The 25696-nt window shown below is 55.0% G+C and overlaps 4 protein-coding genes across 7 annotated transcripts; 2 read left to right on the top strand and 2 right to left on the bottom strand.

Moving 5' to 3' along the window:
• The first annotated feature begins 856 nt into the window (after positions 1-856).
• On the top strand, positions 857-8204 carry AGPAT1 (1-acylglycerol-3-phosphate O-acyltransferase 1). Its single transcript, XM_060109004.1, has 7 exons — positions 857-1125; positions 4982-5178; positions 5407-5540; positions 5836-6011; positions 6167-6262; positions 6380-6452; positions 6976-8204. The coding sequence occupies exons 2-7, from the start codon at positions 4991-4993 to the stop codon at positions 7158-7160; spliced, it is 852 nt and encodes a 283-aa protein (XP_059964987.1). The 5' UTR covers positions 857-1125; positions 4982-4990; the 3' UTR covers positions 7161-8204.
• Positions 8136-11805, bottom strand: EGFL8 (EGF like domain multiple 8). The gene is made up of 9 exons (XM_060109003.1): positions 10889-11805; positions 10241-10369; positions 9905-10027; positions 9685-9797; positions 9489-9584; positions 9212-9382; positions 9042-9121; positions 8811-8964; positions 8136-8511 (listed from the first exon to the last, which is right to left on the bottom strand). The coding sequence occupies exons 2-9, from the start codon at positions 10339-10341 to the stop codon at positions 8462-8464; spliced, it is 888 nt and encodes a 295-aa protein (XP_059964986.1). The 5' UTR covers positions 10342-10369; positions 10889-11805; the 3' UTR covers positions 8136-8461.
• Positions 11806-11894: 89 nt separating this feature from the next.
• Positions 11895-19960, bottom strand: PPT2 (palmitoyl-protein thioesterase 2). 4 transcript variants are annotated; one of them, XM_060108998.1, is made up of 10 exons: positions 19746-19960; positions 19337-19474; positions 18635-18850; positions 18236-18389; positions 17675-17770; positions 17477-17584; positions 16595-16678; positions 16391-16475; positions 12874-12928; positions 11895-12693 (listed from the first exon to the last, which is right to left on the bottom strand). In XM_060108998.1, exons 2-10 carry the CDS (start codon positions 19469-19471, stop codon positions 12550-12552), a joined length of 1077 nt encoding a protein of 358 aa, XP_059964981.1. In that variant the 5' UTR covers positions 19472-19474; positions 19746-19960; the 3' UTR covers positions 11895-12549. The 4 variants fall into 4 exon arrangements, with proteins under 4 accessions (XP_059964981.1, XP_059964982.1, XP_059964983.1 ...); XM_060108999.1 differs by lacking the exon at positions 19746-19960 and having other exon boundaries at positions 19163-19425; XM_060109000.1 differs by lacking the exon at positions 19746-19960 and having other exon boundaries at positions 18635-18828; positions 19163-19425.
• A 1747-nt stretch (positions 19961-21707) lies between these two features.
• On the top strand, positions 21708-24070 carry PRRT1 (proline rich transmembrane protein 1). Its single transcript, XM_060110872.1, has 4 exons — positions 21708-21726; positions 22641-23176; positions 23530-23715; positions 23894-24070. Exons 1-4 carry the CDS (start codon positions 21708-21710, stop codon positions 24068-24070), a joined length of 918 nt encoding a protein of 305 aa, XP_059966855.1.
• The last annotated feature ends 1626 nt before the right edge of the window (positions 24071-25696 follow it).

Genomic DNA, 25696 nt, shown 5'->3' with positions numbered 1-25696 from the left:
GAGGAATCAGCATTCTTCCTCACTTATTTTTTTCAAGAAAGCAACCCTAATGCCCAGTTTCCACTGGAAGAAGAGTACATTTTTTCTATGTTGAGGAGAGGGGTAGTCTCAGCTTGGGTGAGTAAGGAGACTGATAAGAAGGAAGAAACTAGAAAAGAAAAGGTACTGAGGTTAAAGTACATCACAGAAGGAAACGGGCAGGGAGAGGGCCTGAGAGTGTCCCGTCTCTCCAAAGACCAGGAAGGGGTGGGGGGTGGGAGGAGGTCAGTGGAGGAGGGAGCTGGACTGCTGGGAGATAGTGGCAGGGACAAAGGGCAGAAACCAGACAAGAGGGCTGGAGGGTGAGGTGGGGTGAGATGGAGTCCTGGCGAGAAGAAGAAGAGAGGTGAAGAACTCAGAGCTTGGCATATAGTAGGTGCTTGATACATATTTGGACTTGAATGGGGGAACAGGAAGAGGGAGATGGAAAAGGGTTGGAGTTGGAGGGAATAAGCAGCAGATGTGGGAGTTAAGAAGAAAAGAAACAAGTTGACAATAAGAGGAGAGCTGATGGAGAATGAGAAGGAACGGGCCAAGGAAGGAATACAGCACCAAGGGACACGCAAGCCATGTGTGCTGAAAGGAAGTTGGAGAAAAGAAGATGCAGCTGGAGCCAGAAAAGGCCAGAGACACCGAGACGGAGTCCAGCTGAGCTCTCGTGGGGTGGAGCTAGCAAGAGGAGACTGAAAGATGTGGGGAGGAGATGCCTGGGTCCCCGGGAGGCGATTGGCAAAACAGGGCGCCCATCACCGCCCCCTACTTCCTGGCCAGCCCCGGAAACCAGCGGGCGTGGGGAGGGGTGGCGGGGGATAGCGGCAGCAGCAGCCCCAGCCCTCAGAGAGACAGCAGAAAGAGAGGGAGGGAGGGAGGGAGCTGGGGGGACAACCCCCCACCATTCCTACCGCTATGGGCCCAGCCTCCCACTCTCACCTCCCCTCCATCGGCCGGGGCTAGGACACCCCCAAATCCTGTCGCCCCCTTGGCACCGACACCCCGACTGAGGCAGAGACACAGCCACCCGCCACCACCGCTGCCGCAGCCTGGCTGGGGAGGGGGCCAGCCCCCCAGGCCCCCCACCCCACTGAGGTGGGGGCAGGAAAGGGATGGGAGGAGGAGGGAGGAGGGGGCTAAAAGGGATGTGGAGGAGGGGAGGGGGAAAGATTGGGTCTGGGAGGGTGGGCTGTGGAGAGGCTTGGTGGGAAAAGGATACGGGCCGACTTGGGAGAGGGTTGCTGGGGAAGGGAGAGGGGGCCTGAGAGGGAGGAAGGATGGAAGAGACGTGAGGGAGGAGAGATGGAGAGAGACCCTGTGAACTTGAGATGGGGGTGTGGACAGGGAATCTTGGAGAGGAAAGCCCCAACACCTTCCCCAGTTCCTTTTCTTGCCCTTTGGCCCCACGTGACCCTTGGGGGGGTAGTGGCAGGCAGAAGGCAGTTTAGTGCCCTCCTTTCCCCAGCAGAGTTTGCTTCCTAGGGATGCCCTGAGACACCTGTTTCTCTCAAGGCACAGGACCTCTTGTTTCTCAGTGGCCTTCCATGCTGTGTTCGACCCTTACTGACATACAGATGCCTTGTGGGGGGCCATGTTTTCTACATTGAGTGGGTGTGCCTTTGATGTGTTTAATGGCTCGTGTGCGGCCAGTTTGTCCTGTGCTCTCCATGGGTTGTGGAGAAATGATGTGTTATCTTCCATCAGAATTGCCTGTTCTCATATCTTATGTCCGTGTCTCATGTCCAGTCTTGATGTGTTCACATGTGTGTGTTCTCATCTGTTGCATCTGTTACGTGGTTTCATGTTTCTTGCACATCTTATGTTTACTTTGCATGTTTACTTTAGCATGTAGAGGTCATACCTTATTTTGTTTGGGCTCACAGGTTACGTGCATAGTCCCACCATATGCAGTCATCTTCGTGTGTGGGATCTCGTGGCTTAGCGACTAGCGCACACTCATGTTGTGATCGGATTGGCCTGTTTATTGCATGTGTTTTCCCAATCCCAGTTCACACCGCACACATGTGTGCCCCTTCGCATGATGTGCTGATGTGACACGTCCACAGCTTGTGTGCTTCTGGTTACATATACTGTTTATTTTATAATTTTATTGCCAATATATTTTGTGAGCTGTATGCTCATTAACTCACTTGGCACTCCATTATGGTTATAAATCCTCGGACATCCCTGCTCTGGAGAGAGTCACTTAATGTCACAGATTAGAGAAAAAGGTAACTGGGCCTCCATGTCCCTAAAGAACCATCCCCATATGCCTTACCTTGCTGACCCCGCTGGCCTGTGTCTCTTCATACACGTTACACCCGGTGCCTGTGAACAGTCTGTGTCCATGGAGCTCAATGCATAGCACGGTGTCAGCTCTGCCATGTACATTATCTGTCCCCCGCTCTTTGCACTGTTGGCATGTATTTGATGACAGCGGCATCCTTCCCCTGTGGCATGTTAATCCCCTTTCTGTATGTTTCTCGTGTGTGCAAGATTGTATGTGCCATCTTGTCTAGATTGATGTCACTCTGCCTTCACCGTGACCCTGTATTGTGTATGTATATCCAGAGTAGGTTACTGTTAGGCCTGGTGTGTTCATTGCTTTCTTGGTGGCTTTTGTTTTCACAGTTAATAGTCCTCGAGAGGGTAGCTATCTGATTGGTGTTCAGAACTGTTGTCTTGTTAATTATGGCTATGTGGGTATGTACACAGCCTTATAATCTGTTCAGCAAATGTTTATTGAGCATCTTCTCTGCTTCCTTCTGTCCTGGGCATTGGGAATAAGACAATCTCTGTCCTCAAGCTGCTTACACGTTAGGGAGGGGAACAAAGATAACCTCAAGTGGTTACACCCTGTCTAGTGTCAAGATGGGTGGTTCTCAAACTTATGTGCACATCAGACTCACCTGGATGGCTTGTTTAAAATAGTATACAGGTTCATGGGCCCAACGGCCTAAAGTTCTGATTCAATAATCTGGGGTGAGGTCCAAGAATTTATTTTTCTGCACTTGGAGAATCAGTGATCAAGGTAAAAGTGTAATGAAAACACAGGCCTGGAGGGGTTCCAGAAGACCTCCAAAAAGTGACACTGAGCTGTATAAGGCAAGTGAAGAACATTGCAGCCAAAGAGAACAGCATGTTCATGGCACAGAAGCGTGAAAGATAATGGTGTGTCTGAGGAACTGAAGTAAATCAGTTTGACTAGAGCGAAAAGGCGTTTGCAGGGATGTGGCCAAAGGCGTAGGCAGAAGTTAACTGGTCAAGAAGGGCCTTTGGGCAAGAGGGATGCTCAAGTTTGTGTCACAGAAACATCTGTGGTTGCCATGTGGAAGATGGATTGAAGGGGAAGAGTTAGGAGCCTGTTGCAGATAGTCCAGGGGAGACGCGCTTGTTCCACCTCGCGGGGGCAGTAGGATGAAGCAACTCAAAAAGCCTATTGTCCTAGAGCTGGCAGAGTCCCATTTCCTCTACCACCTGTTACATTCACCCTTGGCAATGGACTTACCTTGGACCACAGCCCTTCTGTCATTGGAAGGGCGTGCCTTTGGCCTTGATACAAGTGACAGATATTTGCCTGAAAACCATTTGTGTGAACTGTGACCGGGCCCCAAACCGTGGGGCAGAGTGGAGGAAGGAGGAAGAGCCTGAAGAGCAGATTCCGCATGCCTGTGCCTCTTCCTCCTGAGCTCTTTCCTCTCCCAGGGCAGGTGGTGTAATGACCCTTTTACTCTCTGCCCTCCTTTTTTCGCTTGGTGACGCCTTACACACTGCATGTCTGACCACATTGCCTGCAGTGTTGCTGGGAGGGAGGGAAGTGGGTGGTGGGATTTGTTTGCCTGTTTGTGGAGGCAGGATTAATAGATAGAGGTATGTGCATGGGTTTATCTGGGAACAGGGAGCCTGCCTGGGTGGAGAGGGGTTTTACTGGGTATGAATTTACCATCCTTTATCGGTCATGGGTGTGATTGTAAATTTGCGTATGTGTGTGAACAGGTCAGTCTTTGTATGACTGTGTGTGTCTGAGTTTGCGTTAGTGACACAGCCTTTATTCTTGCCAGTCAGCCCCTGGAGAATGTCTGTGTTTTGTCATTTCCACTGTATCTGCTGCGTGCTGTGTGTGCACTTGTGTGTATATGTACAGGCAGCAGCATAACCAAGTGGTTAGGAGCACAAGCTGCTTAGCTTTAAGCTAGGAAGTGCCTCTTAGGAGTCATATCACCTCAAGTAAGTTTTGTTAACCTTTCTGGGTCTGTCTCCTTTAAAACGTAAATCGTGTGTTTCGTATTTAAGGACTTAACGTAGTATATAGACCAGCCCTGTTCAACAGAACTGTAATGCAAGCCACATATGTAATTTTTAACTTTCTGGTAGCTACATAAAAAAGGTAAAAGTAGCAGGGTGAAATTAATTTTAGTGTATTGAACCCAGTATGTCCAAAAGGTTATAATTTCACAATGTAATCAATATAAAAGATTATTAATGGGATACTTTACATTCTGTTTTTCATTCAAAGTCTTTGAAATCTGATGTGTATTTTATATCTCTGAGCACCCCTCAATGCAGACTAGGCCACATTTCAAGTGCTCAGTTGCCATATGTGGCTGGTGGCTACCATATTGGACAGCAGAGGGATAGACCATTATAAGATCCTTACCAGCTACAAGCGTTAGCTATTATTAATGTCCTGTTGTTGTCATGTGTCTGTGAGTTGTGGATGTCCGTACCTTGTGTCTCATGTCTGAATGTTATCTGGATCCTTTAGGGAGAGGGGTGGGAGAGCAGTCCTGAGCTCCCGTCCCCACCGCCCCCATCCGAGAGAGGCTTTCTGGACAGGTTTTAATGGGAGCCCTGGCCCCCAGAGCCCCCCCAAACCCTCCCTTCTGCACCTTGCCCTCCCCGCCCCCAGTCCAGGAACCAGGCCCACTGTCCTTCGCCCCGTCCCCTGCAGGTGACCAGGATGGAGCTGTGGCCAGGGGTATGGACTCTACTGCTGCTGCTCTCCCTCCTGCTGCCCACTCTGTGGTTCTGCAGCCCCAGTGCCAAGTACTTCTTCAAGATGGCCTTCTACAATGGCTGGATCCTCTTCCTGGCTGTGCTCGCCATCCCTGTGTGTGCCGTGCGAGGACGCAACGTCGAGAACATGAAGTGAGGGGCAAGGGGTTTTGGGTGATGAGGGAACCTTAGGGTCAGAAGCAGGCAGTGGCTGGGGAGGGCACTGAGTGTGTAGGAGACACTGAGCGAGCCCAGGGACAAGGAAGCGGAGAAGACTGCAAAGATGCCCAGGAAGACAGGGGCCGGGGGAGGGGGGCTGAGGCCTGTAGGTGGACATCAGCAGGTCCCACAGGAACCCCTTGCCATGTGGAACCTCCACAGGATCTTGCGTCTGATGCTGCTCCACATCAAATACCTGTACGGGATCCGAGTGGAGGTACGAGGGGCGCACCACTTCCCTCCTTCACAGCCCTACGTTGTCGTCTCCAACCACCAGAGCTCCCTCGACCTGCTTGGTGAGCAGCCTCCCCTAGCCACGCCCATCCTCCTGCAGTCCCCCCCTGGGATCTCCTCCCCCTAGAGGTCCTCAACCCTCCCTCATCTGGGGCGTTGCCCCCTTGCTCCCTCTGCAGGCCTCTTTGCCTGGGGTAGAGCTGCCCTCATAAGCAAGATCATATACCCTTAGTCACCTTTTCTTACTTTCTGGGGCTCCCCTACCCCTCGCCCCCAGGTCTGCCTCTTCCTTTAGCTCTAGTCCCTGGGTGATGACCTGGGTGAGGTATCCTCACCCCACCCCCACCTCTGCCCTAGGGATGATGGAGGTGCTGCCAGGCCGCTGTGTGCCCATTGCCAAGCGCGAGCTGCTGTGGGCCGGCTCTGCCGGGCTGGCCTGCTGGCTGGCGGGCGTCATCTTCATTGACCGGAAGCGCACTGGGGATGCCATCAGCGTCATGTCTGAGGTCGCCCAGACCCTGCTCACACAGGATGTGAGTCACCGGGGGGGAACGGGGGTTATGGAGTAGAACAGTTGTAAACAAACTGACGTGCAGGGCCACCAGGCCTCACAAGTCCCATTGGAGCGTCACAGCCATTTTCTGATCCCGCTGTATGTGCGTCTTCCTTGACTCTCTTTCCTTCCCAGGTGCGGGTCTGGGTTTTTCCCGAGGGCACGAGAAACCACAATGGCTCCATGCTGCCCTTCAAACGTGGCGCCTTCCACCTCGCAGTGCAGGCCCAGGTGATTACTCCTTCCCGTCTACTGCTGACCCTCAAGCCCCACCCCCCACCCCTTCCTCTCCTGGCAGAGGCTGGTCCCCGGGGCCTCAGAAGGCTGATCGCTTTTCCTCTCCCTCAGGTTCCCATCGTTCCCATAGTCATGTCCTCCTATCAAGACTTCTACTGCAAGAAGGAGCGCCGCTTCACTTCAGGTGAGGGCTCCGTGCAGATCTGGGGTTGGGGGGCGGCCAGAAGGGCTGTGGGAGAGGCTAGCGGGACATCCCCGTGGGGCAGGAGCTTCAGTCAGCGTCAGCACTGAGATGTCCACAGGATCATCTAATGGGACCCCACATCAGCCAATAAGTATTTATTATTTATTAAGCACCCCCTATACCCTGCTAGATGGGTAACACTTGGTCCCTCCAAGAGAGGCCATTACTGTCTAGCCGGAAAGATAAAGCCTGTGTGTGCAGTTAGAGCATTCGGCGGTGAACAGTAAACCCAGACAGTGGGGCTGGCAGGGTGCTGAGGTGTCTGGACTGGGGCTGGGGAAGGCTTTGTGTGGGAGGGCCTCAGAGAACAGGTGGCAGCTGGTAAGCTTGAGGGGGAGCTGTCCACGGCAGAGAACTGAAAGGTTGAGGAGGGGAGTAAGTATCCGGAGAGCTCGGAAACCAGGCTCCACCTGTGGGCAGAGTCCCGGTACCCAGGCCGTGATGGTGCTCACCCCCCTCCCAGGGCGATGTCAGGTACGGGTGCTGCCCCCAGTGCCCACAGAAGGGCTGACACCAGATGACGTCCCAGCTCTGGCCGACACAGTCCGACACTCCATGCTCACCGTTTTCCGGGAAATCTCCACTGATGGCAGGGGTGGTGGTGACTATCTGAAGAAGCCTGGAGGGGTGGGCGAGGCCCAGCTCTGAGCTCCCTTCCCACCTACCCGCCACCGTCTCCACACCTACCAGCCCAGTGGGCCTGAAGCTGGGCCAAGCCCTCTTCCTCATTTCCCCTCTCCCCACTTGTTCTCTTCTTTGGAATCTTCAACTTCTGAAGTGAATGTGGTTACAGCACCGCTCCCCGCCCCCTTCCCAGCACCGCTCCCCAACGGTCTCTTGCCTAGGTGCGGGCTCCACTCTGAACCCCACCTTCTGTGCCATCCTGTCTGTGGGACAGTTGCCTCCCCCTCATCTTCAGCGGTTCAGCCTACACAAGGGTAGGAACACTCCATTCTGTCCCCAGTGGACCCTCTTCCTTTGTGGTCTTCTCTACCTCTCCACCCCACATTGGCCAGTGGATTCATCCATTCTGTGGAACAATTTCTCACTCCCATGTCCACGGATTCAGTGGACTCATCCATTTGTGAGGACGACTCCTCACGCTGTGGCTGGAAGCTGATGCCTGGAACACTTCTCCCAGGCTCATCCTGGAAACATTCCTCAGCACCTTCTCCCTCCTTCCCGTGGAGCCTCCTGTCAGTGGGGGCTGGACTCTGTCACTCAGAGGTCTCATCCCTGCCCTTGTCCAAGTGCCCAGGGTTGAGCACACTCTTGGATGCCACATTTCTGCTTCCCCTCATCCCCTGGGTATAGTTGTTCAGTGGTCCTGGCCCCACCAAGCCCCCTACAGCCCTGCTGTACCATTCTAACCAGACACAAGGGGAAGAGGCAGACATCAGGTGCTGCACTCACTTCACCCTGGGGAGTTGGGGAAAGGAACTGAACCCTGGCTGGAGGGGATGGGAGGGCTTTTAATTTATTTCTCTTTCTTTTGAGGCTTCCCCTCTCTGAGCCAGTTTTCATTTCCTCCCTGTGGCATTAGCCACTCCCTGCCTCCCACCCCAGACCTGTGCTCACAACCACGGAGGTGGGCTGGGAGCAAAAGGAGAGGGTGGGACCCAGTTTTGCGTGGTTGATTTTTATTAATTATCTGGATAACAGCAAGAAACCGAGAATAAAGATTGAGAGAGATCTGGGCACTTTTCTGGCTGCGTTTGTTAAGGAGTTAAAAAAGCAGTTCTCATCCAGGCCGCTGCCCCAGCCGGAAGACCCAGGGGCAGGCAAGACAACCCGCCTTCCTCCTTTCTTCAGCTTTCCAAAGTTTCCATTGTGCATTGCTCCTTAGTGGCAGAGAGCCTTATCTGCAGCTCCCCAGCCGGCCAATCCCAGAGGATTAGTGGGTCCAGTTTCTGTATAAATTAGTGGGGCAGGGGCTCTGCAGAGGCTCCTTAGCTCCGCCGATTGAGGCCTGGGCCCAGGCTGTTGTCCTCACAGGAGCCTGGTTAATGACAAGGAGACAGGCAGACACATTGACTGTGGACTTCTCGGATGCCTGGAGCGGGCCCTGGACACTGAAGGACTGACAGTCCCACTCACCAGTGAGTGGAACCACCAAGTTGGAGACAGACCGGGAGAAGGGGTGGTAAAGTGTGCAAATCTGGGGAAGGTATGGGGTGAGTGAGTGGAGGAGAAGAGATTTTGGACAAGAGAAAACTGAGTTGGGAAAAGGTGTCTGCAAGAGCTGAGGGCAGCTGTTGGGAGATGGGGGTCCCCACAGCGAGGGGCATGGGTACTCACAGGCACCCAGCCTCTCCTCCAGCAGCAGAACCTGGTCACTGAGAGACTCAATCCTGTCGCCTCGGCCCCACAGCTCTGCCACCTGTTCGGGCTGCAGCTCTTCTGGGGGCATGGGCAGCACTGCTCGGACCCAGGCCCCAGCCTGACTGGCCCACTACAAAGGAAGAGACACCTCAGGGTGTTGGGGGTGGGGTCTGCCACCCAGACTGGGCCCCAGGCATCTCCACTCACCTGCTCCAGCCGCTCCAGGCGCCCTCGCAGCTCGCGAATCTCCCGCCTCAGGGCACGCTCACCGTGTCCAGCCTCCCGAACTGGGACAAAGGACCAAGCCGAGCGTGACCACTGCCCGGGCCCCGCCTCTGGTCCGGCCCTCCGCATGCCCCACGCACCCACCCACTCACCGGCCACGCTGAGGATGCTGGCACTGGTTGGGGGCTCTGGGGCCCCTTCTGCGCAAGTGCGCCCGTCCGGGCCCAGCACCAGGCCCTGTGGGCAGCCACAGGTGAAGCTGCCGGCTGTGTTGAGGCATCCGTGCGAACAGAGAGTGACGCCAGCCCTGCATTCATCCACGTCTAGTTACCGGAAAGAGGAGGGGGCTGAGGGGGGCGGGGCGGAGGGGGGTGCCACAGCGGGTAGGGAGGTCCTGGCGCCACCCCGAGGGAGGGCGAGGCAACTCACCCACGTGACAGTGCTTCCCACCCCAGCCCGGGGCGCACTCGCACTGGTCTGGCCGAACGCAGACGCCTCCGTTCTGGCAGGGCTTGGCGCAGATGGCTGCGGGCGCAGGAAGCGGGGTTCAGAACCGAGCGGAAGGCCTGGCTCTCCAGCCCGGCGGGGCGCACCTCCCCCGAGGCCTGGGAAGACCCAGCCTCACCTTCATCACAGGTGAGCGCCCCGGGATGCCGCTTTTTCCAGCCCTGGCAGCACACGGCGTGGGTCTGCTGCACCTCCCTCCTCACCTCCCGCCAAGCCACATGGTACGTGGTCCTGGAACACAGCGCCGGGCTCTGGACATTGGCATATGGGTCCTGGTCCCGGTTTGGGGGGTTCGTTCCTCTTGGGAGACCCCAGAGCCCAGGCTCCCCACCCCTCACCTGTAGGTGCTGCAGACACGCCTTCCAGAGCACAGAGTCAAGTAGGGCTTATATACGGGTTGGCTGTAGGACTCGTTGTAACGGAGTGGGACCACCAGCGTCTGCTTGGAGCAGACCCCCTGACTGCACCCATGAGGGGGAAAGTGAGAGGCATTGAGTGGGCCAGGCCCTGGGGAGCCAGGAGCCCCACTTCCCTTCACGCTCCACTGAGGCCCCACCCTCCCTAAAAATGACAGCCTCCCCCCCATTCTAAACTTTGTTTTGCCACCTGTGAAGCCCCAGCCCCAGCAGGTTTCATGAAGACCTCACCCCTGGCCCTGCCCCCTCTGTTATCACCTCTCTTTGAGGGATCCACCCTTGGCCCCCTCGCCTGTCATCAGTAGCAGGAGGAATGAGAGTCCGCCTAAGACAGTGCACAGCTCAGCCCTGGACCCCATGTTTCTCCTTGACTTCAGACTCTGCCAGCTGCAGGCAAGAAGAGGTTAGTGGAGGCCCTTCCCCTCTCCTGTTAACTTCTCCAGTTCCAACCCTTCCAAGAGCAGTCTGCTGGTGCCCTTTAAGTGGGGCAGGACATTCATTTGCACGCTTGCACTAGCCACCAGGATTGTCTACACCTGCAGGTACATTTAACTAACACCCCCCTTCCTTTAGCACATCATGGTCCATGCAGCACCCTACGAGCTCACAGCCCGACACACTCCCTCCACCTCCCCTCATGACCCTCCTGGCTCTGACGTGCCCTCTTCCATCCTAATCCTCCTACCTTCAAAATATCAGATGTGCACCATTACGCCCCTTTACACTTTGTACACACCCACACACCTGGAAACCCCACCTTCAACACATTCCTGCTACCCTCACGCACCCACACCACCACATACACCCTGGACCCACTCCCCTCACTCAGACAACACACCCAACTCACACTCAACTCTAAGACTCTGAGTGACCCCCAGTCTTTCCCCATTGACGTTCTCTCCCCACCTGTCTTTCCCCCTCTCCTGGAGACTTCAGGCCACCAGCCTCAGAAGCAGCAGCTCAGACTGGGGGGCGGGCTGCGCGGGCTGCGCGGGCTGCAAAGGAGAGGAGGGGCGGGCCAGACAGAGCCCTCCCATTCCTGCCCCCTCCCACAAGCCTCCTCCACAGCTGGAGCTTGGTCAGTTCAGTGGGGTCCAGATCCCACTACCTTCACCCCCGCAGCCAAGCAAAGGGCCCCTTAGAAGTCTCTTCTCAACCCTAGGAGGCCCCCTATTTTTGGAACTCCCCCAAATCAGCAGAGACTCCTAGCTTTAAACACCAGCAGCACCCCTGGCCCTTGCCCTCCACCCTTCAACCCAACACAGACTGGGGAAGAACTGAGGGGCAGGAAAAGGCAGAGCTGGCAGAGAACAAAATGGGGTCAAGTCATGGGAGAAAAGGCAAGATCAGATGAGGAAAGAAAGAAGGGTGTGGTGGGGACTGCCCAGGGCAGTAAAGGGAAAATTGCCCCCATTTCTTGATGACATTTGTTAGGGCCTGGTGGGGGGTATGCAAAGTTGAGTCAGCCACCGCCCCCCATGCCAGAGCAGACAGGGCCTTATTGTCTCCACCAAGATTCCTTCTTTCAAGGAAGAGGAGGCCCATTGTCCAGCCCCTCACCCAGCTCTGGCCTACAAAGGTCAAAAAGGGGCACAGCAAATGCCTACCCTGACCCTTAGCCCCCTCGTCTAGCCTGGGGGTGGCTGGCGCGTTCCACCCATGAGGCTGGGGCCCAAACCACTAGAGCCCTGGCCTCAGCCCCCAATCACAGGCTGGGACAGGAAGAGAATTGTCCTCAGCAGGAAAGAACCCGCAGAGAATCAGGAACCCACACAGAATGGGCATTGAGAGAGCGGAAACACCAAGGGGGTCCCACCCCAGACCAGGCATCCGGGCACCCGGGCCTCAGGCTGTCCATCCCCACCCTCCTTGGGGAGCCAGGTCTCCCTCACCTGGAAATAAGTCAAGCCAAACTGAGTAAATGGATCTTTATTTCCATAAATACAGGGGTAACACCCATTCAAGGGTAGCTAAAAGAGGGGCTGGAGCCTCAAAGAAACTGAGCTCCCCAAGGGCACCCCAATACTGAACATAGGGACTGGGGGATCCCCACACCTGAGATGGGCCTCATGGGCCACAGATATTCCCCAACACTGACACTTCAAGAACGGAAATGTCCCCATAGGGGAGCCTCAGAACCCCACTCTATGGGTGGTCCTTCCTGGGGTTTGGGAGGGCTCACAACAGGGGAGTTCAGACGAACAGGGAACATGGGGAAAACAGAAGCTAAAAATGTCCTGAGTGGCCTGGAAGGAGACCCCTGTGGTGGGCAGGGGCTGGGTTCTGCGTCTCCAGCCAGAGTCGAGGAGCAGCCACGAGTAAACCTGGCTTCTCACTTCCCAAGCTTGGCCTTAAGAGGATGGGGGAGCTCGCAGCGAGCCCCAAACGAGAGGACACGAGATGGCGGAAACCAGGATTTGCCTTTCACAGAGGAGCGGAGGGAGGGGCCCTGGGAGCCCTGGTTGGTGGGGGCAGTGGGGGAGCGATGAGGTGGTCACGGGCACACCAGGGCCTGACAGCCAAGGCTACCACCTGGTCTCTGGGCTGGGGAGTTCCTGAGGGATCCCTCAGGAGAGCCAAGGTTCAATGCAGGTCTCATAAAGGGTACGGTTGGAGTGCCAGGCCGTGTGGGAGATCCCAGCCATTGGACACCTCACTATGGCCCCCCGCGCCAGGAGAGTCTTCAACCCAAAAGAATCCCGCAGATAAACCTTCAAGGTGGGCAAAGGGGCATGGTAGAAAGACATAGGGAGGACAAAGTAAGTTCCTGCTGGTGTCCCAGACCCCCTCCCCACAGGGTGAACCTTTCAACTCCCGTGTCAGTGGCAGAGAGAGCCACGGACAGCTGGGACAGTGCGCGCAGAGAGGGCAAGTAATTCCAACGAACTCACCAGTTGCTCCTCCATCTCCAAGACCGTCTCATTTGCATCATAGAATCCAAAGAAGCTACAAAAAGATTGGGGGGTAAGGGGGAGGTTATCAGGAGAGCTGGAGAAAATCAAGGTGGGCTAGGGTCCTTCAGGAACTCATGGCCTGTTGAGGACACGAGCAGCAGGGAGGACACTCAAAATACCAATATTTAACTGGGTATCATGTACCTCATGAGGTGATGCACTGAGGGTACAGCATCACTTCTGCAGAATTCCCATCAAAAATGCATAATCTGAATCTAATCATGAGGAAATAGCCAACAAAGCCAAACTGAGGGACATTCTGTAAAACAGCTGGCTCATACGCTTCAAAAATATCAACGTCGTGTACAAAGACCAAGGAAGTATTCCAGATTAAAAGAGACTAAAGAGGGCTCCCCTGGTGGCGCAGCGGTTGAGAGTCCGCCTGCCGATGCAGGGGACACGGGTTCGTGCCCGGTCTGGCAAGATCCCACACGCCGCAGAGCGGCTGGGCCCGTGAGCCACGGCCGCTGAGCCTGCGCGTCTGGAGCCTGTGCTCCGCAACGGGAGAGGCCACAACAGTGAGAGCCCCGCGTACCGCAAAAAAAAAAAGAGAGACTAAAGAGACATGACAACTAAATGCAACACGGGATCCTGGGTTGGATCTTGCACTGGATTTTTTTCTATAAGGACAACTGGGAAAATTTGAATGAGGTCTACAGAGTACTGTATCAATGTTAATTTCCTGATTTTGATCACTGTATTGTGGATATGTAAAAGAATGTCCTGTACATAGAAAATAGACACTGACATACTGAAGTTTTCAAGGGTGAAGAGATATCATGCAACCTGCTCTCAAATGGTTCACACACATACTCTGTACATATATATGTGTGTGTGTGTGTATATATATATATGGAGAGAGAGAGAGACGGGGGGGGGAGAGGATGCTAAGGTAAGCTCGGTAAGATGTTAACATTTGGGAAATCTAGGTGAAGAGTATACAAGATTGCTTTGTACTACTTTGGTAATTTCTTGAGTATGAAATTATTTCAAAATAAAAAGTTCTTGGGCTTCCCTGGTGGCGCAGTGGTTGAGAGTCTGCCTGCCGATGCAGGGGACACGGGTTCGTGCCCCGGTCCAGGAAGATCCCACGTGCCACGGAGCGGCTGGGCCCGTGAGCCATGGCCGCTGAGCCTGCGTGTCCGGAGCCTGTGCTCCGCAATGGGAGAGGCCGCAGCAGTGAGAGGCCCGCGTACCGCAAAAACAAAACCAAAAAAAGCTCTTAAATTTTTTAAAATTAAGAATATTTAACTGGCATGGGCACTGAGTGGACACAGGCCATAAATAACTGAACAAATGTCAATATGGGCTATGGGAGCAAAGAGGAGAGGCTACTACCCTAGTTTTAGAGCATCAACAAAGGCTTCCCAGCGATTACCCTGGACTAAGGAAAGCTGTCCCAGGCAAATGGAACAGCAAGAGCAGCACAGAGGTAAGGCACAGCTGGGTGCGGGGGGGTGCTGAGTTGGAGGCCTGGAGGCCTTGTTGAAGGGCTGGATTTCACAGGGTAGGAAAGCAGTAGGGGTACAAAGACCTGGATTTAAACTTCAGCTCTGCCACACACTCCCCACTGTGTGTGGTTGATGATGTTGCTTATCTTCTTTGCCCTGTATAAGAATACCTCCTTTGTAGAGAGGAAGCAAAACATTGTGGTTAAGTCAGACAGCCTGACTTCACCACTTACTAACTCTATGAATGTAGGCAGGTTATTTAATCTCTTTGTACTTAAGTTTCCTTATATGTCAAAAGAGGATAATAGTAATTACCCTATAGGGTTGTTGTGAGAATTAAATGAGCTTTATTTGAAAAGTACTTAGAATAATGCTTTGGGACATCAAAGGTGCTATATAACCTTGAGCCATTATTATCTTCATAGGATTGTTTGACATGAGATAAAAATAAATCCAACCTCTAACTATTATAAGGCATGTTACTCATTCACTTAAAACCTTCCAATGTGTTCCCCTCTCTCTCAGAATTTTCAAAAATCAAGGGCCATGGTTGCCAGGGGCCAGGGAGCGGCAGGGATGAGGGAGTTACCATTCTGTAAAGGGTTTGGGGTTTCAGTTTGGGAAGGAAAAAAAGGTTCTGGAGATAAATAGTGGTGATGGTTACACAAGAATGTGAATGGACTTGATGCCACCGAACTATACACTCAAAAATGGTAAGGGCTTTCCTGGTGGTGCAGTGGTTGAGAGTCCGCCTGCCGATGCAGGGGACACGGGTTCGTGCCCCGGTCTGGGAAGATCCCACATGCCGCAGAGCGGCTGGGCCCGTGAGCCATGGCCGCTGAGCCTGCGCGTCCGGAGCCTGTGCTCCGCAACGGGAGAGGCCACAGCAGTGAGAGGCCCGCGTACCGCAAAAAAAAAAAAAAAAGTAAAATTTTATATTGTGTCTATTTCAGGAAAAAAAGCGTGGTGCTTACTTTGCCCCACAAAGGCTCTCCGTAACTGGCCCCCTGCTACCTCTTTCACCTCCTCTCCCACCCTCTCCATAGCTCCCTGCACTCTAGCTACATGGGCTTCCTTATTCCTCAGACCTGCCCCAGGGCCTTTGCAGGTGCTACTCCTCTCCGCTGGGTTGTTCTTCCCCCAGTTTGATGCACAACTCTTTCCCTCACTTCCTTCAGTCTCTGCTCAAATGGCAACTCTTCCAGAAGGACTTCTCTGGCCACCAGCTAATATAGGCCCTGGCCATCCTGTAATCCCTTCCCCTGCCTTATTTTATCACCACCTGGCATACAGATCGACATTTATTATCTGTCTCCCCCACAAGAATGTAAGCTATATAACACCACGGACTTCTCTTTCATTTACTACTGCATCCCCAGGACCCAGAACAGTGCCTAGGCACACAGAGTATTTGTTGAGTGACTAAAGTAGATCAGGTGACATTTCAGACCACTTATGATGATCAAAGGCAGGCACATAGTGCCATGAAGCCATGGATTTTCCTGAGGAATAGGATAGAGGGGACGAGGCTGGAGGCTATTACAGAAGTCCAGGCAAGTAAAAGAGGTGGTAGGAAATGTGATGACATGGCACATGGAACTATACAGGCGTACCGATGTCATATTCCTGGTTTTGATATTGTGCTATAGGATACAACCATTGAGGGGAACTGGGTGAAGGATACACAGGACCTCTCTAAACTATCTTGGCAGCTTCCTACAAATCTGTAAATATTTCAAAGTTAAAAGTTTTTACAAAGGGGGGTTGGTAGGGAGGGAGAGCAAGCAGACTCTACCTAGTAGAGTCAGCAGGGCTTAGTGACTGGCTACATATAAGAGGCTAGGAGATGACTCCCAGGTTTTGGTCTTGGGTGACAAGATGAGTGGAGGGTAGGGGTATTAACTGAACAGTGGAAGGAGCAGGCCAGTTTTAGAAATGAGATAAAGATTGGTGGGGGCTGGGGTGTCCTTAGCCAATCTTCAGGCCACACAGTCCCTTATTACCTGGACTGCCAGGGGGTAATGACACCATCATCAGGGCCCCCAATCAGCACCAGGCGGCCCACACGAAGAAAGTTCTTCCGCCAAGCTGCAGGGTGGGAAGAAGAGAGCCTGAGTCAGTCACAGGGGTCAGGCCAGGTTGGAGAGGGGAACACGGTGGGTCAGAGAAGCAGAAAATGGGACCAGGGTAGGAGCCTGGGGTCTTACCAGTGGCATTGGGATGGTCTCTTTCCCCATTGATCAGGGCCAGGAAGCTGCTGGCATTGAGGTACAAGTCATCATGGTGGGGGTCTGGGTACAAACAGCAGTTAGAAAGGTTGTCAGAGAAGCAGGGAGAAGAGGCAAGACCAGAGGCTGGAAGACCAATCAGGAGGCTAAAGTAATAGACAAGGTGAATAGTAATATAATAGTAGCCATGATAATTGTAAACATAATAGCAAACACCTTCTTCTAACACTATGAGCCAGATACTGTTCAAAGTACCTTACATTCATTAATTTATTTAATCCTCATAACCACCCTATAAGGTATGTACTATATCATTATACAGATGAGGAAAACTGAGTCACAGGAAGGTTGAGTAACTTGCCCAAAGTCATGCCGCAGGGCCAGGCTTCAAACCCAAGCAGTCTGGACCCAGCAGCATCCATGGTCTTAAAAACTATACCAGGCGTTTGCAAACTATGACTCATTAGCCAAATCCAGTTCACTGCTTGTTTCTGTAAATAAATTTTATTGCCAACACAGACACACTCATTCATTTACATACGATATATGGCTGCTTTCACATGACTGTGGCAGAACTGAGTGGTTGTGACAGAGACTGTACGGCCTGCAAAACTCAAAATATTTACTATCTGGCCCTTTAAGGATACAGTCGGCCAACCCCTTCAGCAGGCTATACTCTCTAAGGCAAATAAGGTGATCCACATAAAGCATTTTGAACAGTGCCTGTTCACATAGTAAGTGCTCAATAACTGTTAAGTTATCATTATCATTGCTGTTGGTTATGGTAGAGGTGGGAGCAGCAGGCCCTATCCTCCAGGATGCCCTTTCCATGGAGGCCCCAGTTTGGCATGTCCTACTCACCATGCCAGTAGTTGCAGATGGAGAATTCCTGGCCCCAGGGGCTATAGCAGATGCGGTAGAGGTTAGACCTCATGGAGGTGGGGAACAGCCACTTCAAATAGTCCGTGTCTGGCAAGAGAACAGCAGTGCCAGGTGGCTCCAAGCTTGTGCCCTCAAGACTCAGGGTCCCCCCCTATGGAGCCCACAGTGCCCACTCACCTCCATACTGTCCCATCTGTGGAGAGGAGAGAGAGATGAAAGAATCCACATTGTGTTCATCCATCACAGACAGCAGTGCCCGGCATACCAGGCCCCCTGCAGGCAGAACACCACATTGGGCAGGGACTTAGGGACAGCCGGGCCAACACTGCCCCCCGTCCGCACCCCCCCACACACAGTGTACCTAAAGGAAACTGAAGCCCAGAGAAGGCACACACCCTGTGTCAAAACATCCATGTCATGTAAGTGACAGAGCCAGAATTCGATACTGGGTGTCCCGACTAACTGTGGGGTGCTTTTTACTGTCCCACTACCTTTTCTGTCCAAGAACCATGGGTAATGGGCAAAGAAAGGGGCAGCAGTGCAGGGAGCCTCCCTCCCACTCAGGACACACACAGAGATAAGACCCAGGTACTGAGGAAAGTCAGAAAAGGAGGGCTCAAGTATCAGGGCTCTGGCTGAAGCAATGTGGCTCAAAAAATGGAACACTAGGCAGTGTCCCTCAGATAAGGATCAAGCCTCAGATAGGGCTTAGGAGCTGGGGTGGGGGAAGTTGCCTACCCTGCGAGTAGCAGATGAGGTGCACCCCTTGAGGGGCCTTTGCCATGATGGGGGCCACAGCCTCTCGGAACCCTTGCACCTGTTCCCACAGGGGCCGCAAACTCTCTCTCCCATCGAAGAGATCGAGCACTGTCACCACAGTCCCAGGGTGTGTCTGTGGGAAGGGGGCAATGCCCCAACCGGGGATGGACGATGAAGCCCCTCCACACCGCCCCCTGGCTAGCGCCCACATGCCTATTGTGCCCTGCTAGAACCAAGGATCTCTCGTCCCCAGACTTTCCCCACACCAGCACCAGCTCCCCGAGGAAGTTGGCAGGCCCAGCATTCAGTTCCCCATTCTCCTTCCCCGGCCTCTGCAGACGCCACCAACGCCCCACAACCGGCGGTCCCCCGCCAGACCTCGTTGATGTATTCCAGCAGGTGGCGGAAGCTGTACGAGCTGTCAAAGAGCCCATGCACCACGATGACCGGCTTGTAGGAAGCCCGATGGGGCGCGGGGGTTGCGGGAAGCAGCAGCAGCAGCAGTAATGGCAACAGGAGCAGGAACCCCGCCGGGGGGAGCCGCAGCCCCAGGAGCCCCAGCATGCTCCCGCCTGAGAAGGGGGCGATGAGGACCTGTGAGAGAGATGACAACACCCCCTGCCTTCCGAACACATCGCCGGCAATCAAGCCTCCCATGCCCGTTCCCACACCAGGTCCTTGTCACAAAATATTTTACTTTTACTCTAGTCCTCTCCCCACAAACACACCCCCCAACCACATTGTAGACGCACTGACGCTCACCCAAGCCCCGCCCCCAACTCAGCGGAGACTCTGTCCCCAGGCCAGCATCTTCCTAATGCATCATCCCAGCCATGCAAGACAGGGGTTTTGCAAGAAAGACCCCTGAGCAGCAGCGCAGGACCCCGGGAGAGTGCAAAGTCCCACCTGGCCTGGGTCCGTGAGCCTCGCTCTGCTCGCTGTTTACTTCCCTGCAGCTTGGAACCCACGTGGGGGAGGGGAAGGGTGTAAGGAGAACGCGCGCAGGGGAATGACGGATGGAAGAGGGGAGGCTGCTCAGGGTCGCACTCAGCCGTCACGTCCGGGGCTTTCCCTACCAACCGTGCCAGTGTCCCCCGCAACGCAGGCCCGAGACTGGAGGGGTAATGGAACAATCCATTGCGCCCAAAGAGCGGGGGAGGAAATAGGTGGAGCGATCCACTTAGACCGGCGGGGAGAGGCAGAAGCAGCAAACATGTCCTGGGAATTGAGAGAATGCCTCTTCAGTCCCTGCGGCAGCAGCGACCCAAGGGTCCCATTTTCCGGCCTTGATTCGCCCTACTTCCCTATTCAGGCGTTCGGCTCCGCAACGGAACACGGAGTTCTCTTTCCCCAGGGAGGCGATGGGAGAACAGACTGGGGAAAGGCAGTCCTTCGCATTTCGTCGTCCGTCTGATGAGGGCTGAAGGTAGCCCAGGCGGACCCTACTCCCAACCCATTCCCTCCCGCCCGCGCCGGATCTGCGTCTTACAACTCTTCATCCTGAAGTGCTTGTAGTGCCCTTGTTTCCAGAGACACGGAGAGCCCTCGAGGCCCCTCGAGGTAAAAGTGCAGCTTGGCCCAGTTTCTTCTGCCCTACTTTACTCCGGGGCCCATCTGTGACACACCCCCGCCCCCCAGGGGCGGAGGGCCCCTAGGGCAGCGCTGACTCAGGCTCTTTTGCTTTCGGATGAGTCTTTCCACCAGAGTGACTCCACAACCCCGTCCTGAACTTGGAGCTCCTTGTGGGCGGCTCCTTACTCAGACCTTCCCACCCGGTCTGGACTTCTGAACTCCATGGGTCCCGCACCTCTCTACCTGTGACCCCTACTGATACCCAGGTGCCTGGGTTAGGGCTTTTACTTAGCATTTAAAGACGTTTCCCTTGATTTAAAAAAAAAAAAATCACAGCTTCTCTGAATTCCTCTCTCTGTTCACAAGGTCTTTGCCAGTCTAAGTCTCTCCCAATAAAACCAACTTGCGCCCCGAGCTGTGTAGAGGATGGGGTGGCGGTAGGGGGTTAGGGGCTCACGCGAACGCGAACGCCTTAGAAGCCAAGTGAGCGGTATGGGGCTGTGATCTAAATCTCTGGGGCCTGGGAATCGCCCTGGCAAGCGCCTCTCTTACAGCTCTGTAGTTTCTGCCTGGAGTCGGAGGGGAAGGACAGAGCTCCGGAGAGCGACTGCCTCAGACGGGGGCCGAGAAGTACTAGTCTAAAGGGGGAGGGTGGGATGGGTAATAATGACTCCCAGTTACGTTTTTGCAAAAAGCCCAACTCTGGTCAATCTTGGCTGACTGCTGATCTTCACCCCCCATCCCCACGTACAAGCTCCCAAGATACAATAAGCAAAATAAAAAGACTGCAGTTACCGCTGTGCCCCCAGGTCGACTCAGGCAATGGCGCTGCGTCTTGGCGGGGGTGGTGGGTGGGTGAGATTTCAGGAATGGATCTGAGCACTGAGGGCCCTGGAAACTCTAAGAAGCCCAATAAGTAAAGGGGGGAAGGAGGACCAAGCACGTATTCCCAAACCGAGCTGCCAGCAATGAGTAGTTGATCCATCCCCTCCTCCCAGCGGGCTTCAGCTCCTTCATCCTGGAGAGGAAATGTATCTGTATATCCCCCAAGCTTCCTCTTCGCCCTACACTGCACCCCCCAGCCCCCAACACACCACAGGCCTCCTACCTCTGAACTGCTATAGACCAGAGCCTCTCACTTTACCTCCCGATTCATCCCAGGCCAGGGTGGCAGGTCAAGGTCATAACCCTGAGAACTTTTCAGGCCATGGCCGGCCTCAACTCTGCACACAGTTTTTTCTCTCTATTTTGTTTTGTTTTGTTGTTTGTTTGTTTTTGGTTCTGTTTTTACGGTTCTCTCTCATACAGTCATCTCTCCTACAGAGGGGAAAACGAAGAGCAAAGGATTTGGGAGAAGATCCTGAGATCTTACAGGGGCTCTGAGGGAAGCTGAGGAGGGGAGGCCTGACTGGGGTGAAAAAGATCCAGAGGGAACTGGGGTATTCAATCTGCTCACTGCCTCCCACAATATAATCACTACGGCCAGTCTTGGAGGGGAAGACTCTAGAGAGTTCTTTCTCCCTCCTTCCTTCCCTTAGTACCACCCGCCTTGCCTGGTCTTGCTTGCCTCCCAGTTTCCATGACAACTCCAAAGGAGCCCAAACTGGGGGCTTGAATGCCGGGGTGAGAGGAGGCGAGACGTAGTCCAAAAGCGGAGACCGAGTGGGGATGCGTCTGGAGGATTCCCCCTCCCTCGCCTCGGTCCCTTTAAGCTCCCCCCCTCCCTGCTTTCCCTCCGCCCCCCGCCGCCACAGTCTTCATCTCTCCATCTCTGCGCTGCTGCCGGCTGCGCAATCTGCGCACCCAGACTCCGGTGCTAGCCAGGGACCCTGACTCCAGACTCCGGTTGCACGGATCCTGTCCCAGCGAGACAGCAGGCATGTCATCCGAAAAGTCAGGTAGAAAACAACAACAAAACCTCCAGCCCTCTCCAGTGTCTCCTGACTCTTCCCCCCCACCCCCTCCCTTACCCCTCCCTAGCGGTTGGTTCTGTTTCATTCCCCTTGTATCCAGCTCTCCACACACCGACCCCCAAACCCCCTCCTCTTTTTATATCCCTCCCTTCTCTTCCTTTCCTCCTGCCAGTCTCAGCCTCAGTCCCTTGTCAACAACATGGGTTAGGGGGGCAGGTTGAGAGGGTGAGGGAAGTACAAGAGTGACTTAGCATCAGCCAGGTACTGCATGGATAGCATCATTGCAAGTGACAGATGGACAGATGACACTGGCTCGCATGGAGACATCCAATGGGGAAATATGGAGAGATGATCAGATGGGGGTTGCCAGGGGAGTAAAATCCAGAGGACCCTTCTTTAATCTGTCCTAAAAGTGGTACTGAGACTCCCAAAGAGACTAGGGCACCCCCTCCCCACTGAAGGAATGGCAGAGAGGAACATGTTATCCTACATGTGTTTATACAACTGTTGAACTGAGCACATGTTAACAGAGTGTTGCATGTCTACACACGTGCACACACAGGAGTAGCTCGCATAGGCTAGCCCAAAGGCAGCCATAAGCCAAGGAGCATATGAGTTTGGATCTGCAGGTTAAAGCTGTGTGCCCATTGCTGAAGAAGGGAGAGGAGCGGAAGAGAGTTATGACCTCAAAACTAGATTGAAAAGCGGGGCCGGGGTGGGGGGAGCTGATGGCCTAGATACAACCTCTCTGCTGCCCCAAGAATGAGAGATGGCTTCTCACCCATCTCCTCTCTGTCTCTCCCGTTACCTTCCTCCATCCCTGACCCTCTGTGTCTCCCCCTGCCCCTCCTTATCTCATCTGTCTTATCTCTCCCCACACCTCTGCTCACCGCCCCCAGGCCTCCCCGACTCAGTCCCTCACACCTCTCCACCACCCTACAATGCCCCCCAGCCCCCGGCCGAACCTCCCGCCCCGCCCCCACAGACAGCCCCTTCCTCGCACCATCACCACCACCACCACTACCACCAGTCTGGCACTGCCACCCTCCCGCGCTTAGGGGCTGGGGGCCTGGCTTCCGGGGCCGCCGCTCAGCGCGGTCCCTCATCCTCCGCCACCTTGCCGAGGCCTCCGCATCACGTCCCGCCCGGCCCGGCCGCTGGGGTACCCCCACCCGGCTGCGCTACCTTGCCCCGCATGCCACCCGACCCTTACCTGCAGGAGACTCGCTTCGAGGGCCCACTACCCCCGCCGCCGCCCGCCGCCGCCGCCCCGCCCCCGCCGCCGCCCGCTCACACTGCCCAGGCCCCGGGCTTCGTGGTGCCCACGCACACTGGAGCGGTAGGCACGCTGCCACTGGGGGGCTACGTAGCCCCCGGTTACCCCTTACAGCTGCAGCCTTGCACTGCCTACGTGCCAGTCTACCCGGTGGGCGCGGTGAGTACGGGGCGGACAGGGGCCTGGGGGGAGGGGGGGATGGAACAGGACCTGGAATTGGGGATACACTGGGGGCTGGTGGGATAGAGAAACAGGGCCAGGGGACCAGGCGGCGTTCTGGGGCCAAGGGAGAGGAGAGACTAAGGAAAAGCCTGGGGATGGGGCGGGGCGGGGAGGGAGTGGTCTGGTGGTCAGCTGCAGTCAAAGATCAAGGCCTGGCAGGGGAAACAGCCTAAAAGTCCAGAGGAGGTTTGAAAGAAGGAAACAACCCTCTTTCTCTGCCAGACGTGGAAAGCTGGTGGGCTCAAGGAGGGTAAGAGTGCCGTCCTCTCCCCACAACCTTCCTTCCACAGCCCTATGCCGGCGGGACCCCGGGGGGAACGGGAGTAACCTCCACGCTTCCCCCGCCGCCCCAAGGCCCAGGGCTGGCCCTGCTGGAGCCGAGGCGCCCGCCCCATGACTACATGCCCATCGCGGTGCTGACCACCATCTGCTGCTTCTGGCCTACGGGCATCATTGCCATCTTCAAGGCAGTGCAGGTGCGTGGAGGCGGGGGAGGGGGGAGGGAATGGAGGCGGAGTATGGAGAGTAGGGCTCGCGAGGTCTTCCTTAGTCCCAGGGAGTGCTGGACGTTTTGGGGAGCACCTTAGAGGGAGGCTGAGGCGTGCGGCCGAGGTAGCAGCTCTCTGACCTGCTCTCCCCCACCCTCCCCCGCAGGTGCGCACGGCCTTGGCCCGCGGAGACATGGTGTCAGCCGAGATCGCTTCACGCGAGGCCCGGAACTTCTCCTTCATCTCCCTGGCCGTGGGCATAGCAGCCATGGTGCTCTGTACCATCCTCACCGTAGTCATCATCATTGCTGCACAGCACCACGAGAACTATTGGGATCCGTAAGGACGCCTACGGCCCGGCCCCACTCTGCGCCCCTCGACCTCCCAAGCGCGTTTTGCCGTCAAGCCGCGGATCCAGCGGGCCCCCTGCACACCCGCTTCTGGGGCCACCGGACTTGGTTACATCCTAAACTAGGCCTCTACGGAAACTCTCGCCTTGCGGCCACGCTCCGAATCCAGTTCCTCAGGAACCCCGCCAAAACCCACACTAACAGGGACGCCGCTTCCTGGGATTCCGGCCAGATGCCGGGCCCCTCAGTCGCTCCAGGCCCCCACCCCCTCTAAATACAGCGCCCCTGGCCGAGCTCCCTCGGTCACTGCTCCCCAGCCTGGAAACTTGTCCCTAAAGCCCCGCCTCCTGTATAGGCTCCGCCCCGGCTCTGATAAAGCCCCGCCTCCAGGTCGGCAGGCTCCGCCTTCTTTTCTTCCCCGCGGGGTGATTCAGTCCGGTGATTGGGTTTGTGGCGCCAGGCCTCGCCCCCTTACTGACAGACTCCTCCCCTTTGCCCGGCGCGAGAGCCGAGCCCCAGGGTAGCCACGCCCCCACGCTCACTCCCATTTTTGCGAGTACAGTTCCGTTTCTCCTCCACTTCATCCCCGCCTCCTTTCTTGCTAATCCCGGAACCTCTGTCTACTTTTGATTTTTTTGGAATGAGATTTGGGAGGTTACCGGTTTCAGAACCTTCACCCTGGGATGAAGATTACGTCCCCGTTCTCTGTAAATACTCCCTTCCTCCTATCCCAACTCCTGGGCGGTCGGGCAGAAGGGAACCTAGGGTACAAACCTTCCGGTGTCCGGAGGGAGCCGGTCCCTCCCTGTCCCCTCGGTAGTCCTCACCTTGTTCTGATCTGTGTGTGAGTGTGTGTGTGAATTTCTGAAAGACAATATTAAATAGATTAAGTGGATTTATCACATGCAACTCCGAAGACTGCAGCCTTGCAAAGACCCTGCTTTTTTGGTTTCCCCTTTCACCTCCCCTCATCTCCCCTTCTGGGGGCGTGGGGAAAGTGGGAGAAGAAAACTGACAGACAAAAGTGAGAGGAGACAGATTCCCAGGACACCAGAGAGACAAACACAAATATGGGGTAAGGGGCCTCCCTGGGAATCCTACTGGGGAAGACCTTGAGATCCATCCTTGGTAGGGATTTCTTTACCCAGCATACCTTTTCCACTCCCTACCAGACTGGGCTTAAGACTTTGGAGAGGAGGGAAGATTTACAAGCAGACCCAGGGATCTATCCCCAGAACTCCAGGAAGTCAGGAGGAAAGAAGGCAGACCATTCTGAAGAAGTTGGCCAGGGATAGGGTGGCATGGGGCAGGGAAAAGATGCCAGCTGCCCACAGCTGTTCCTGCTTGCAGGCTGAAGGGTGGCAGACAACTTGGATTAGCCCTACTTGGTGTGTTGTACCAGTGTAGGGAAGGCAAAGGGAGCAAAGAGCTGTGGGAGTCGGGCTGCTATAACAAAAATACCATCACTGGATGGCTTATAAAGAACAGAAGTTTACTGCAAGTCTGAGATCAGGGTGCCAGCACAATCAGGCGCAGGCCCTCTTCCAGGTTGTAGACCTCTCACTGTATCCTCACTTGGCCGAAAGGGCTAGGGAGCTCTGTGGGGTCTCTTTTATAAG

This window comes from Mesoplodon densirostris, chromosome 10, assembly GCF_025265405.1.
Source record: "Mesoplodon densirostris isolate mMesDen1 chromosome 10, mMesDen1 primary haplotype, whole genome shotgun sequence".
NCBI lineage: Eukaryota > Metazoa > Chordata > Mammalia > Artiodactyla > Ziphiidae > Mesoplodon > Mesoplodon densirostris.
This window is presented reverse-complemented; position numbering and strand designations above follow the sequence as displayed.

Excerpts from the sequence above, each read along its gene's own strand:
- AGPAT1 (XM_060109004.1), top strand. The coding sequence starts at position 4,991 with ATGGAGCTGTGGCCAGGGGTATGGACTCTACTGCTGCTGCTCTCCCTC. Across the intron at positions 5,179-5,406 it reads CGCAACGTCGAGAACATGAA|GATCTTGCGTCTGATGCTGC; the intron begins GTGAGGGGCAAG and ends GAACCTCCACAG. Across the intron at positions 6,263-6,379 it reads ACCTCGCAGTGCAGGCCCAG|GTTCCCATCGTTCCCATAGT; the intron begins GTGATTACTCCT and ends CCTCTCCCTCAG.
- EGFL8 (XM_060109003.1), bottom strand. The coding sequence starts at position 10,341 with ATGGGGTCCAGGGCTGAGCTGTGCACTGTCTTAGGCGGACTCTCATTC. Across the intron at positions 8,965-9,041 it reads GCCTGGAGCGGCTGGAGCAG|TGGGCCAGTCAGGCTGGGGC; the intron begins GTGAGTGGAGAT and ends CTTCCTTTGTAG. Across the intron at positions 8,512-8,810 it reads GGAGGAGAGGCTGGGTGCCT|GCTCCTGTGAGGACAACAGC; the intron begins GTGAGTACCCAT and ends GTCATTAACCAG.
- PPT2 (XM_060108998.1), bottom strand. The coding sequence starts at position 19,471 with ATGTTTGCTGCTTCTGCCTCTCCCCGCCGGTCTAAGTGGATCGCTCCA. Across the intron at positions 12,929-16,390 it reads ATTACCCCCTGGCAGTCCAG|CTTCTTTGGATTCTATGATG; the intron begins GTAATAAGGGAC and ends ATCTTTTTGTAG. Across the intron at positions 12,694-12,873 it reads TGGAGATGGAGGAGCAACTG|GTTTATCTGCGGGATTCTTT; the intron begins GTGAGTTCGTTG and ends CCCACCTTGAAG.
- PRRT1 (XM_060110872.1), top strand. Across the intron at positions 23,177-23,529 it reads CAGTCTACCCGGTGGGCGCG|CCCTATGCCGGCGGGACCCC; the intron begins GTGAGTACGGGG and ends TTCCTTCCACAG. Across the intron at positions 23,716-23,893 it reads CCATCTTCAAGGCAGTGCAG|GTGCGCACGGCCTTGGCCCG; the intron begins GTGCGTGGAGGC and ends CCTCCCCCGCAG.